At 35.2% G+C, this 15265-nt stretch overlaps 1 protein-coding gene across 1 annotated transcript in view; it reads left to right on the top strand.

Moving 5' to 3' along the window:
• EXOC4 (exocyst complex component 4) overlaps nt 1–15265 on the top strand; it is a 911913-nt gene that overhangs the window by 647343 nt on the left and 249305 nt on the right. Inside the window, 1 exon segment of the mRNA XM_074267888.1 lies at nt 5728–5947. Within this exon segment, the coding sequence (XP_074123989.1) occupies nt 5728–5947 (220 nt within the window).

Genomic DNA, 15265 nt, shown 5'->3' with positions numbered 1-15265 from the left:
AACAGTGGTACCTTGACCACTTCCCTTGGGATTCTTTTTCACTGTCTAATGGATCTTCTTCTTAAGACATTTTCCATACAAGCTTTTTTCCTTTCCATCAATTTATGCCATTGGATCAATGAGAAAAGAGCCAGCCGAGAGGTGTATGTTACTCTAAAGTAGTCTGTCTTATTCATAAACATGCCCATGTTTACCTGTTTACCTCTATTGTGAATAAAAACTATATGTATATATTGTTCATTTGAGTAGTTGACCACAGAATTTAAAGTTAGGGTCTAGGCAAAAAAATAGTTATTTAATATTAGCAGCTTTCTTCAGAGGAATTAAAAACTGTTCCTTTACCTCAAATCCCATAATACAGTGTCAGGCCACTCTGCTCAAGGATGTTTCTAGCTAGTCAATGCTGTGCTAGACTTGGCTGAAATGGAATGAGAGAAATGGAGCTTTACACTGAAATGGAATTTGTGATGATGAGCCTCAGCTAAGCAAAGGACTTTGCAAATCAGAAGCCCATGCAGCTTGAGTGAAATTTTAATTAGTTTAGAATTTCCCCAGTGGCACCCTGTGAAAAAGGATGGAAATCAAATCAAGATAGAAGTAGTGGAAATTATTAGGGTGGGGAGGGAAGAGGGGGGAGAGAGAGAGAAAGAGAGAGGGAATATTCATGTTCAGAGAGAAAATATATAGAATAGAACATTAGTATGCTTACTCTCTTTTATTTTTAATTTTTTAAATTTGCAAGCATGAATTTTTTTCTCCTTCCCATTGAGGAAAAAAAAGAGAAGAAAAGTAAACCCTTTGTGATGGTTATACATAATCACACAAAACAAAATCCCATGACCAAAGAGGGGGGTGGGAATGGGAAGTAATTATGCATTTTGAGTCACAAACCAAAATACGAGTATTTCAGTTGAAAAGGTTTTCGAAATCCCCTCTTTGGTGATTATTCAAAAGAAATTTTAACCCATATACTCAAATATAAGAACCAACATAATCTTTAAGAAATAAGCCTTATCTCCTTAACCAGGTTGTAAACTCTGACTAAAGTGACTGTGGCTTATTTGTTATTTTAGAATCCCCTTCCTCACCAAAGTACCTAGCATAGGACTGTATTCACAATAGGTATTCATTAAGTTTTCACTAAATTGAATTAGGACTAATAACAATAACTAAAACATATAATATCAAACTATATTTCAGACACTGTGCTAAATTCTCTACAATTATTATTTTATTTAATCCTCATAGAATAATCTAGAGGTTTTTTTTGAGACTTGTGATTTCCTTAGTGTGAAAATTCCACTAATATAGATTAGCAGATCAACAATTTTTCTGTAACTTACTTGAAGAATTCCCAGGATACTCAAGTCCCTTCTCCATGTTGTCCAATACAGAAACTGAAATAAGGTCTTTCTGACTCTGAAGTCAGCTTCTACTATACTGTACTATTTCTCAGTAAAGAGATTCTAAAGCATTTATTAATTTATTATCAATTAATCAACAAAAGTGCAACAAAATATAGATAATATTACATTTTAAAACTAAGTCAATATGCAGATGAAGAATCTGAGACCAGAGAAAGGGAACTATTTGCCCAGTCTTCCACAGAAAGTATCTGACCAAGGAAGGGTCAAACCCCAGACCATCTGACTCCAGATTGTCCTCTTTCTTTACATTACAACCGTACACCCACCCAGACTAGGAAGTATTGCCTTCTTCCAGGAGAAGTCATACAAAGCACCAGTTTCTCCTTCTGCTAGTGTGTCCAGAAGAAAGAAATGAAGATCATTTACCTCCTCTCTGTACAAAAGCTATAGACTAGGAACTCAGAACAATGCAAGAACTTTTTTCAAATCTAATTTATCGTTTAACCATTTCTTGTTATGGATAAAGATTATTGGCACATGACAATGATGTAAAATAAATATACATGCATATCCATTATGATAACATGTTTAAGATATTAATATATTTAAGGAATATGTATGCATATATATGAAGAGGTTTTTTTTGATGTTTTTAAAAGTACAAATTCACATATAAAAATATTCTCCAAATAGGTTATTATTGTAAATCCTATTGAGCCATCTTAAGAACCACACAGAGTGTATTTATCTTGATCTCCAGAATTCCCCATGGTTAGGATCACATAAAATACAACACCTGTCATGTTAAAGCTGCAGAGGGCTTAGAATCTAATATTTTGGAAGATAAAAGAGCTGGCATTATAACTAAGAATACTCGGTAAAATTTAATATAATCTTTTAGGGGGGAAATAGATATTCAGTGAAATAGAGAACTTTCTAGCATTCCTGATGAAAAAAACAAAAAACAAAACAAAACAAAAAACCAGAGCTAAATAGAAACTCTGACTTTCAAATGTTGGACTCAAGAGAAGCATAAAAAAGTAAACATGAAATAATAATGTTCAATTAAATATGTAAACTGTTTACATAACATGTAGGAAGGTGATACATGTAACTTTTAAGTAATCTATCTTTTTTAAGACTATTAGAAGGATTTTACAGAGACAAAAAGCAGGAGTGAATTATTTTGAAATAATGTTTTAAAAAAACCATTGGTGAGAAAGAAGAGAGCAGAAAGAGGAATAATGGAGAAAAATATCTCACTTAAAAGAGGCATGCAAGAAAGAATTTTTATAGTGAAGGAGCAGTTGGGGGTGGGGGGGCAGTCAACGTTTAATATCACTCTCATCAGAATTGGTTCAAAGAGAGATAATATATACACACTCAATTGAATATAGAAGTCTATAGCTGTTATGGGCCAGAACTCTGTACTTAAAGCAAGGATTCATACATGGTGTTAAGTCAGTGGAATTGATAAGGCAATGGTTATCTAATTTTTAGCATGGTGATTAATAGTTCTCTAAATTCAGTATGATTGATTTAATCTTACAACAAATAATGGTTTCCTAGTGATATAATGATTGGTTTATACTTAGTGTAGAGCATATAAGCTGGGACTCAGACTCAGAGGCAGATTCATTCACTTTATCTCACAGCTCTGTGGCTGTCCTGGCCTCCTGCACTTTGCTCACTGAGACCAAGACCAGTCTGAAAGGCTCTCCAGAAAGCTGGCCCAGGCCCCAGGCAAGGAAACTAAATTGTGAAAGAGATAATAAAGGATTTGGGCTTTAACACCTGGCTACTTTTGTGGTGATTACTTTACTGAAAAGAAGGCTTCCCCAGAGACCTCCAGAAAACCAACAAGAACACTACACTTAGCCAAGTATATGGCATCTTGAAAAAAAAATTTGACCATTTATTAGAGCATAGAAACCTCACAACCAAATGAGGAAAAAACCCCAAAAATTTTAAATTCACTCTTTTCAGGCCATAATGTAATAGAAATTACATTTAATAAAGGATCATAGAAACAACAATAATTAAACATTAATTGGAAACTAATATAATATTAAGAAATGAGTAGGCCAAAGAACAAATTATAGAAATAATCAAATTCATCAAAAATAATGAATACAGTGAGACAACATATCAAAACTTGTGGGATACAGCTAAAGCAGTACTTAGGGGAAATGTTATATCTTTAATTGCTTATATCAGTAAAACAAAGAAAGAGAAAATTAATAAATTGGGCATGAAACTAAAAAATACTTTAAAAAAAAAGAACAAAATAAAATACCCAAATAAAAACCAAAATGTAAATCCTAAAGTCAAAGGAGAAATTAATAAAATTGAAATAAAAGAAAACTAGCAAACTAATAAATAAAACTAGAAACTAATTTAAAAAGGGGCGTTGGGAATCAATAAAATAGCTACCCTTGTTTGATTTTTTTTTTTTTTAGAAAAAAGAAAACCAAATTTCTAAGATTTACTAAAAAGATTATTATTATTAAAGAATGAATACACCAGCAATGAAGCTAAAATTAAAGCAATTAGGAGTTGTTTTGCCTAATTTTATGCCAATAAAATTGGCAATTTAAGCGAAATGGATATTTACAAAATTAAACTCTTTCAAGTAAAGCTAGAACTGATGGATTCTCAGGGCCCTTTCAAGTCTGAGATTCCATAATCTAGCAAAAAGGAATTAATATATATATAATTATATATATACACAAACATATATATATATAATATAAAAATATATTCTTGCTTCTACTTATTTCTCCAGTCTTTCTAGATAATACCAACAGATGCCATTCCATTCAGATTCCTGCATGGCATTGATTGCTTCCTTAATAAGCAAAAGTTGCCCCTGATTTGTGTCTTCTCTGAACAGTTTTTTCAGCTTAACAAAGTTTCTTACTGTTATTGACTGTAATAAAGAAAGAACTGATAAGTAAGCTTTTTTTTGTGGAGCTTCTCTTGTTCATTTTCTTTTTTTTTTTTTTTCTCTATTTTTCTTTTTTATTCCTTTTCACACAGAGATCTCTCCTAATTCTGAGAGCAGATTTGGAACCTTATGTTAAATGGGTCCCCTGGAGTTAGAGGTAATAGTATCAACCTGGATATGTCATTTTAGACTGATAAAGCCAACATAATATAAGCTTTAGGGAATAGATGGATTTTGTTTGAAAGAAATCACTCAGCTAAAGTTGACAGAAAGCATTCTGTCAGTGCTACTCAGAGTTTTTTTGTCCTAGAGACACCAAAGGTAAACAAGGAAACTAATACAGAGATAATTAAGAGCATTGTATTGATCTGTTTAGGGCCATAGTGACTAGTAAAGGAAAAAAATCTCTATAATAAATGTTATAAGTTTTGAAAATGTCAGAGCACTGAGTATTCAAAAAGTATGTGTTCAAAAGACACTTTTTTTTCCCAACTATTCTTTTGAAAAGAATCCCCATAACCACATTTTCCTTTCTGAAAAAGAAACTTTTGTGGAATCCATTTTCTCTCATATTCACAAAAGTAATTTACTTTCAAAAGTGAAGTAAGGTAGAAGAGGGATTTTTTTTTGCAGGCTGGCTAGAGGTTAGATGTACTAGGGAATGGGGATTACAAATTCAAAAGGAATATTAGTCTCACCAGTGTCCTCCAACCAACAGTAACTAAACCAATGAATATCTCTGTTCTTCCTCTTAACTATCCAACTTGCTTTTCCATTTTGTTCAACTTGTTTAAGCCTCCTTTAAATAGTTTTTGCTATTTACAGTTAGTACAACTGTACTGTACTGTACACCCTATCTGCCTTATTTGGGATTTTTGTTGATATTGTTTATAAAAATTGAAAGGCCTTAATAAGATTTCTCTTTGACTAGCCATTCCCATTTTCTTTTCATGGGCCACTTCTGCTGTTACAATCTTAGGTGTAGTGTTCAAAAAACTTATCATTAGGTTTGTCTGATAACTTTCAGAGTTTCCTAAATTGGGAGGGTGTGGGGAAGGCTAATTATGGCTTTTATTAAGTTCTCAATATGTGTCATACAAGATGCAATGAAGATAAAAAGAAAGGCAAAATAAATTGTCCCTGATTTTAAAAAGACATCATACTCTAATGAAGGAAACAATATTCAGATTAACAGTTCGTACAAGCTATGTCTTGTGCAAATGGAAAATAATCTCACTTCTGGTTCTTTAGAATTCTACCAAGAAAATTGACGTTCTAAAAATTTCCCTCTTTTGCTCTGTAGAAGTGTCCCTACTTCTGGTGATATTTTGAAAGAATTGTGAAGCATTTTTATGATTGACCCCTTTATTCAAGGAGTTTATTACATATAGTTTCTCTCCTCTATTCTTTTAGGTTTATTCAAGAGATCGAGCATGCTCTGGGACTTGGTCCAGCCAAACAGTGTCCTCTTCGAGAGTTTCTCACCATGTATATCAAAAACATATTCCTCAACCAGGTCTTGAATGAAATCAACAAAGAGATTGAAGGTGTCACCAAAACTTCTGACCCTTTAAAGATCCTGGCTAATGCAGATACCATGAAAGTACTGGGAGTACAGCGGCCTCTCCTACAGGTAGCTCCTGGCATATTTTTGCTCTTATCCCACTGATTTTCAAACATAAATCACACAAAGGCTTTGAACTGAGTCAAAAACCCTGGGCTTGAGTTCCAACTAATACTTCCTTTGAATGTTTTAAATTCATCAGCTGTTAAATGGAGAATATACTCATACTACACATTTGCTTGTAAGCCCTACTTACTTCATACCAGGCAGCATGGTGTCGTGGATAGAGGGCTGCCCTTGGAGCCAAGAAAAGCCAAGTTCAAGGTGGGCTGTACACTGGGCAAGTCACTTGGTAAACAATTATTAAATTCCTTTTGTGTGCAAGACACTATGCTAAGCACTGGGGGAATGCCCTCATTTGCAGGAGGCAGCAAGCAAACAAATATGTACAAATGCACTATATATAGCATAAATAGGAAAGAATTAGGAGAGAAAGATCTTAGAATTAAGAAGAGTTAGGAAGCGCTTCCTGTAAAAGATGGAGTTTTATTTGGGATTTAAAGGGAAGCCAGTAAAGTCAATAGATAGAGATGAGCAAGAAAATCATTCCAGACATGGAGGAGAACAGCCAGAGAAAATTCCTACTTGGAGCATTTTTTTCCACTGGTGTATACTGAGGGAGGGCAAAGGGTGATATGGTCAAATTTGTCCTTTGGACCACTTTAGTGACTGAGTGGAGGATGGATTGGGGTGGGGAGAGATTTGAGGCAGGCAGCAGGCTTTTGCTGTAATCAAGGTGTGGGGTGATGAAGGGACTTCACTAGAATATTGACAGGGTCATAGGAGAGAGAGGTGTAAAGGTAAAAGATGAAGACTGCAAAAGCTTGGACATAGAAATCTAGGATGACTCTGAGATTGGGAGCCTGAGCAGGAAAATGTCATTGCCTTCAGGAGTAATAGGGAAGGTGGCACCGGCAGGGCAGGGGGAGGCTTAATTTGTTTACTTAATTATTTCTATATCTTGGATATAGCAAAAGAAAATATCAAAGAAATCTGATACAAAGATTATTTTGTCTTTCTCAGATGCACTAGTTTTGTCTATCTGGAAGCCTTTAGTTTTCAAGTAATCAAAATTATTTATTTTGTTATCTTTTATAATAGCCTTTATCTCTTGTTTAGTTAGGAATATATCTAGCCATAGTTGTTAGATGCATGTGTTAATTTTTAGTGGTATAATCTTTAATACTAAATGTGCACATCTATTTAGAATGCTTTGTAGAACATAGTATAAGGTGTTGGTCTAATCCTCATTTCTGCTCAACTGTTTTTCAGTTTTCTTTACAGTTTTTATCATAAGAAGAATTTTTTTCCCTAGGTAATTTGTGGGATTTTCTACTTTTTTTTTTTTTTTCAGAATTTAGTGGTTATTGAGTTCTATTATTCTGAATCTCCCTTGTGTAGTTTTTTCAGTTGATTTAATTCTGTTCCTTAATCAATACCAGATGGTTTTCATGATTGCTATTTTATAATGTAGCTTAAAGTATGGAAGTACTTTGCTTTCTGCAAAGTTTTTAACCTAACTGTACTTCAATGAAACAAAAATAGCTACAATTGCATTCATAGAATCATTGTTAGGAAAGTGTTTTGTAAACTTAAAAGTAAACAGTAGTTTTTTTTTCTGTGGTTTTAGGAGAATACCAGTAATTTGTCTGGTTAAGCCTTTACTGTCAAACAGTTTGAATCTAAGCCAATACAGGGCCACAATAGCAATTACTCAGCTGGTTTAGAATGACTCTGAACCCAGATGTAACCTTGGTTGTTTTTAGTAAAATTAAATTGTTTTATTTAGAAGATGAGCTTGTTTGGAGATTAAAATTTCATTTTCTCTATTGATATTTGACCTTAGTATATATCTGAGTAAGAATTCAGGCAAATGGGCTCAAGGTATCTTTCATAGGCCTCTTGGGTGAGCAAGATGGTGCTTCATTTCTCCTAAAACTTAAGATGCAGGGGGTATATTAATTTGTGGTTGTGCATTGAATAGGATTACATACCATAATGGAATCTCTTTTGTCTTCCTATAAGAAATTGTTGGACACGACCCATTTGTACCTAGGTTTATGCTATTAGGATATATGAGAATTTCCAGTGCTTTCATGGTCATGGACTCCTCCAGTGCCAGAACCAGAAATGTGTAATGTTCTGTTTCTCTAAATTGTGAATCGTTCTCTGGGAGGAGATCTCTTTTCTGTGAATCCTTTTCTCTGGGAGCAGGTTTCTTGGGAGGCTTCTGGAGCCTCCAGCCAGAGCGAAGGTAGAATCTCAAATCCTCTTCTTCCTGAATCCTGGCTCTGAATCTCCTCCAGCTTCCCTGAAGTTCTCCTGGGAAGTCTTGTCCTTGACCCAATCCAGACTGACTCCTTCCAGACTCAATGTTGCCTCCTTTTATCCTCCCAGAGAATGGGCTTGTGGGTACTCCAGGGGCTTGTGAGAACTACTTACAGTTAGGATTACAAGGTGATAATTCAGGTTGTCTAAACATTTCTCTGGATCAGAATTCACACGTTTGTGAATTCACAGCTTACAACCAATGAACTTGCTCCTTTTAAAGGTGTATAAACTCCTTTTCAGAACTCCTTTAAAAGGTGTGAACTAAAGGTGTGAATCCTGAGCTAGAGAATTGTTAAGTACGGACTTAGCACCTAGTAATAACCTAACACTTTGGAGATCTCGTTTAGCTCCCTTCTTTACAAGTGAGGAAACAGGGTAATAGAGTTTCACTATTTTTTGCCCAAGTCCCCTAATTCACAAGCAGCAAAGTCATGATTAGAAGCAGAGTTCCCCCCCCCCCCAGTTCTCACTCTAGAACATTTTCTTACTCTGCTTATGTTACCTTCTGCCACTCTCTGGTTTCCTAGACCTTTTTTGAATTGTAATACCATTCTCATTTTAATGATAACTTATTCTTGAACAGCTACATATCACATATATGCATCTTATAGTGGTTTCCCTTAAATCTTTGATCTTTAAAGCTATACTTTGTTCTTATTATTTCCATGCTTAAGAGAATTTATTGCAAGGATATAGCTTTAAAATAAAAGTGTTGTGGGCTCCAAAATTTTAGTTTTTCTATTTCTAGAAAAATAGCTCACCTTTTCTTTATCATTGGAGAAGTAAGTTTTATGTTTTTGGATCCCTAGGGAATTGAAAAACAGTAAAGACTTGTATGGTGTACCCACTTAGACTGTCTAATACCATGTTACTAACACCCACATTGATTATAAATCTAATTCATTTCTTCTTAGAATATATTCAATATGGAAGGCAAAGGGGACAGAGTTGTAGATTTAGAGGGACACTAAATTAAGTGTAAAATAGTTGAGCTAAAACAGTATTTGTGTCATATCAAGAGAAAGTAATCATTTTTTGAAACTTGAAAGGAAGACACATTGAATAATACAAACAGAATCAGTTCATGTTTTTTCCCTTATCATCAAAAAAATTTTAAGCCTCTATGAATATTGTATCAAGATAGTTAATAGTTATTGAGAAACACTAAGTTTAAAGGAAGAAAAGGAAATCCTACAATGTCTACCTCTGTAGAAGTCATCTAGAGGATATTAATACAACTTAGATCATCATTATTTTAATGCCTAACCACTTCAAACTTAATATATCTAAAATTTTATCTGTTTGGGTACTGCTACTGACTTAAACTGCCACCCCCTCAATAATGTTAGCATCTTCTCCTTAGCAAGTGCTGTACTTGACCTGGTAATAAGCTTCTCTGTTCTTATTAAAAATCAGTCCTCAGGTATACAGCTCATCAAGAAGCCTAGATTTAGGGCATTTCCAATTTAGTCATACCTGCTCAGGTCTGACTTTGAGAACTCAGGTTACTTCTACACTATGATGAGGCAGTGAAGTTAGACTGGAATAATTTTTTTTTAAATTATGTTAAAAGTTGTGTTACAACCTGGAATATAATCTAAACATATATGAGTCATAGGTTGAAGCATCAATAAGTATATACTAAGTATTTACCATATGCTTGAGCACTATACTGAGCACTGAGGGTACAAAGAAACAAAGACAAAACAGTCACTGCCTTCAAGGAGCTTATACTCTCAGGAGTTCTCAAACTAAGGCCCTCGAGCCAGATGTGGCCCGCTGAGGACATTTATATGGCCCACCGGGTTATGGCAAATGGGCTGAAGGGCAGAGACAGAGTGTGAGGTTTTGTTTTTACTAATAATATGTGAGATGATATGTGCACATAAAAAGGTAAACATGATATTTAAACCAAGTAGATTTAAAACTGAAAACGACCTTGGAGATCATGTGGGCTACCCTTCCTTCCATTCCCATTTCACTTTATTGATGAATAAATTGGATTCAGAAGTAGCCACTCCTGAAGCCTGGAGTTTAGCAGTCAGTGTGTAGCAAAGCCAGCCTTCAAGCCCCAAGTTTTGGATTCCAACAGCAGTGGTACTCTACCTTTCAAGACCAGCCACCTGAAATAACATCCCCAAGCAGCTCTATTGAGTATGTATATCAAATCACTTATAACACTGTCAGGGGCAATTTCTAACCATCTTCTTCTTGTCCTTTAAATTAATTATTCCATCCTGAGGGTGCATAAAAGCTATGAGTTGACCTCCCCATTTGGGTGACCTTGTCAGAGTTAGATAATTATATTGCAATATGTGACTGTGTTAACCTTGAATCCAAGGCCATTGCAGTTATTAACCTCACAAATTTGTTTCTGGAAGCTAAAAAAGCTGTTGTATTATTTGGCTGTTTAGCTGCCCTCTCACCAAGTTCCTTTTTGGGATATGCAAATTGGATAAACCATATCAATAAATATGTTTAATATTCTCAATGTGTTGTGAGGCCAAAAATGCAAACTGGATGTTGCTGGATTTTTGTGCCCATATTGAGAATTCTTTTTTTTGTAACGAATGTAAATCATTTCCTGAAGCAATTATTCATGGTCAAGATTCTGTGTTTTTTAAATGTGTTTATATGACCCTTAGATATGATTATTGCTAGGCTTTTATAAGTGCCTAATCTGAAAGAACAAATTATTGACTACATGTATTTTGCCTCAAGAGTCCAAGTCAGGAGTGTTGGGGAGGTGGGGAGAACAAAAAGGGGAATGTTTATTTGAGTATTGAGATTTTTTTTAAAGCCCTAATTTTTTTTTCTCTACTAAGTTGGCCATATTTAGTCACATATAGTAACAGCAACCAAAAAAAAATGTAGTACCAGCTTCTCCCATGGCAACACTTTCTATCATGTAGCATCAATTAAGTTCATTTAAACAAATATTAAATGCCATCTGGGTACAAAACATTATACTAAGCACTGGGAATCTCAAATAAGAAGAAAGGAAAAACTGCCCCGATTCAGGCATGTGAACACATGCCCAGGAGGTGAAGCTGCTGTCAATTGAATCAGTGTTAAAAATTTGATTAAGAGTAGCTAGATGGCCCAGTGGACAAAGTGCTGAACCTGGAATCAAGAAGACCTGAGCTCAAATCTGTCCTCAGACACCTACTAACCGTGTGACTCTGGGCAAGTTGCTTAACCCTGCTTGCCTCAGTTTTCTCATCTGTAAAATGATTTTGTGAAGAAAATGGCAAACCACTCCAGTGTCTTTGCCAAGAACATCCCAAATGGGATCACAAAGATTCAAACATGATTGAAATGACTGAACAACAAAAAAGGAGTTTAAAAAGCACCTCACAGGTCATTTAGTTTAACCCATACTTGAACAAGAACTCCCTTTACTATATCACCAGGGAGTGATTTGAGTGGTTATTTAAGTCTTTACTTAAAATCAGCAAGGGTAAATCCTCTATCTTCCTAATTATTGGGAAGTTTTTCCTCATTTTAAGCTTAAAAACTAACTTTCTCCATTTTTTACCCAATTCTGTCTTCTGGGACCATGCAAAACAAATGTAATCCTTCTTTCAAATGGTAGTCTTTCATGGAATTAAAGATAGCTATCATCTTCACCTCCCACAGAGTTTTCTTTCTCCAGGTCAAGTATCTGCACTTCCTGTCACCAACTCTCATATTGCCTGGTAATGTCACCCTGTGCTGAACCTGCTTCTTACTTTACTATACTTTCCCTTTCCTAAATATGACACTCAAAATAGAAGACAGTAATTCAAATTTTGTCTGGCTAGGATGGAATATTGCAGAAACAACAGGAATATTCTCATTCTGTGTGAATGTATGGAATACATGGGGGGAGAAAGCATTTATTAAATATCTATTCTCTATTAGTTCCTGGGAATACAAATGCCAAAGCTTTGAAAGTCCCTAACCTCAGAAAACTCTCATTTAAGAGACAATAGTATGTGGAAGTTTTAGCCAGGGAGTAGAGCCATAAAAATAGTGAGGGAAACCACAGGATTGTCAGTTTTCATACTTTTCTAGTGATTCTGTCAGATATAATGGGTTATCTGAGTTGGACTCAATTACCCCTCAAGGTAACTCATTTCTCCCCAGCATAGACTTAGAAAGGTGAATGATCTAACACCTCCCAAGTCTCTAGAAACAGAGAATATTGTCCAGATGTGGAATACTGTGCCTTCTTTAATCTAAGCTCTGATGGAATTCATGTTTTCTGCTGATGGATAATACTATTAACTTGTTTTGAGTCCACAAAAATTCTTTGATGTCTTTTCATAAGGAACTATTGTCTAGTCACATGTATCCTTTCTTATTAAGTTGATTATTTGAACCCACATTTTGCACTTAAATCACAGTGCCTGGCCTGATGATGCTTCTTGATTGAATTTATCATATTAAGTTTCATTAACTCCAACTCTTAATTCCAGTCTGTTAATTTAGTCTATTAGGTTTGGCCCCTTATTAATCTGTTGAGTCTTCTTTGGATCCTATCTCTCATCCAGTATGTTAGCTTTCTTCCCAATATTGTGTGATCTGCACATTTGATAGACATGTTTTCCAAGCCACTGTTTAGAATATTGAACCATTCAGAACCAAGTAAGCTCTGTAGAAGTCCTAATAAGTTGTCATCTAACCCCACATTTGATGTTTCTACCGATAAACTCCCTGCCTCAAAATTTACTCTATTCCACATTTATATAGTTTTCATTTTAATAAAGTTGTCCTTATATAGTACTATGACTTTTATCTTTCAATCCATAGATTCTTTGGATCTTATTTCAGCATGTTTATTCTTAGCCCTCTTGAATTCTACTCATAGTGTAAGGTTACATGCTAACCTTTTAATGGAAGCCTATTCATTACTTAGAGCTGTAAGAAATGCTGGGACAATTCCTCTGTAGGCATATTGATGTTCTGATGCTTAAGAAACATCTCCACGTCTGTACATCACAAATGTATGCAGTGTATGATATACAGTACTATATCCTGTGTCCAAACTATACATAATACCAGTTTTGGTGGTAGCTCTTAAAATTGAGGCCCAAATTTATTTGATAATCACCCATTTATCTTGTAAGGGGGAATTCTCAATAGTGCAGGATCAGATACATATGTGTGGCCTTGAGAGGAAAGTGTCATTTCTAGTGACCATGCTCTTAAATCATCCGTCTCCCCCCTACAACACAAACAATTGTGCTGAAGGGAAGGAAGAAAGCTTTTCATTTAACATAAATTTTTGAACATCTTCCTGACCTCTCTTCAGAAGTGTAAAGCAGTTTTTATCCTGCTGTGATCTTGGTTTAAAACTCACAACAAGAACTTCAGGGATTAAAAATGAAGCTTAGATGTTGGTGGGCTTCTGACTTCTGCTAGTATGAAAAGTGAAAGAAATTAGCATTAACACCTCTTTCCCTTTGTTTTCTGTATAACTACCATGGCTGTGTTCAGTGGTCTACACCAGCTCCAAGGCTAAAACATACTGATTGGAATTGATGGGGAAACTTCAAAGTCCCTTCTTTTGCCTTAGTGAGAAACATTTCTCACCTTTTGCATTTTGAAACTAAAGGCCTAGAGTTAAAAATGGACCAAAGTGGATCCCTTCATGTCCTGCTAATTAATAATTAGTTCTTGGTCTACTGGAGGGTATCAAAGGCTTAAGGTCTGTTCATCACCATTTTGCTGTTTATTATTGAGCTGAGAGATATAATTTAACTACTACTTTTTTTTTTTGGCAAAATTGTCATTTCTATTATATTTTGTCAGCCTAGCAATGAACTATCAGTATTTTTCCAATTGTTTAGATGATTTTATTCATGTGAGAAGTATTTTGTAATTGTGTTCATATAATTATTGGGTTTGTCTTGGCAGCGCATTTTATATTGCCTACAGTAATTCTATTATTTATTTATTTATTTTTGATACTTTATTTTTTTAATTAATTTTATAATTATAACTTTTTTTTTTGACAGTACATATTCATGGGTAATTTTTTACAACATTATCCCTTGTACTCCCTTCTGTTCCGAATTTTCCCCTCCTTCCGTCCACTCCCTCCCCTAGATGGCAGGCAGTCCCATATATGTTAAATGTGTTATAGTATATTGTATCTAGGATATGTGCAGAACCAAATTTCTTGTTGCACAGGAAGGTAAAAATAACCTGAGAAGAAAAACAAAAATGCAAACAGTTTACACTCATTTCCCAGTGTTCCTTCTCTGGGTGTAGCTGATTCTGTCCATCATTGATCGATTGGAACTGAATTAGATCTTCTCTTTGTCGAAGATATCCACTTCCATCAGAATACACCCTCATACAGTATTGTTGGTGAAGTGTACAGTGATCTCCTGGTTCTGCTCATTTCACTCAGCATCAGTTCATGCAAGTCTCTCCAAGCCTCTCTGTATTCCTCCTGTTGGTCATTTCTTATAGAACAATAATGTTCCATAACATTCATATTCCACAATTTACCTAACCATTCTCCAATTGATGGGCATCTGCTCGGTTTCCAATTTCTGAACACTACAAAAAGGGCTGCCACAAACATTTTGGCACACAAAGGTCCCTTTCCCTTCTTTAGTATTTCTTTGGAATATAAGCCCAGTAGTAGCACTGCTGGATCAAAAGGTATGTATAGTTTGGTAACTTTTTGGTATAATTTAACTTCTTGTCTCTTCATTTTCTCTATTTAAATATGAGAGTGATGGCAGCTCCTGCTTATCTGGTCAGAGAGAAGGGGGAGGGAAGGAGAAGAGGGAAAGGGAGAGGAGGAGAGAGACTAAATGAGTCAGGGAATCTTTGTGAGACCAAGAGATAGAAGATTGATAAGGTATGAATGATTTCTGCTTTTTCTGTTCAGTTGTTCAGTGTCCTTTGGTGGATCCCCTTCGGGTACAGGATTCAAAACAAACTCATCAGCTTGACATTCCAGGCCCTCCAAATATACCTCCCCTCCCTAGCCTCCTT

The sequence above is a fragment of the Sminthopsis crassicaudata genome, chromosome 5 (assembly GCF_048593235.1).
Source record: "Sminthopsis crassicaudata isolate SCR6 chromosome 5, ASM4859323v1, whole genome shotgun sequence".
Taxonomy (NCBI): Eukaryota; Metazoa; Chordata; class Mammalia; order Dasyuromorphia; family Dasyuridae; genus Sminthopsis; species Sminthopsis crassicaudata.
This window is presented reverse-complemented; position numbering and strand designations above follow the sequence as displayed.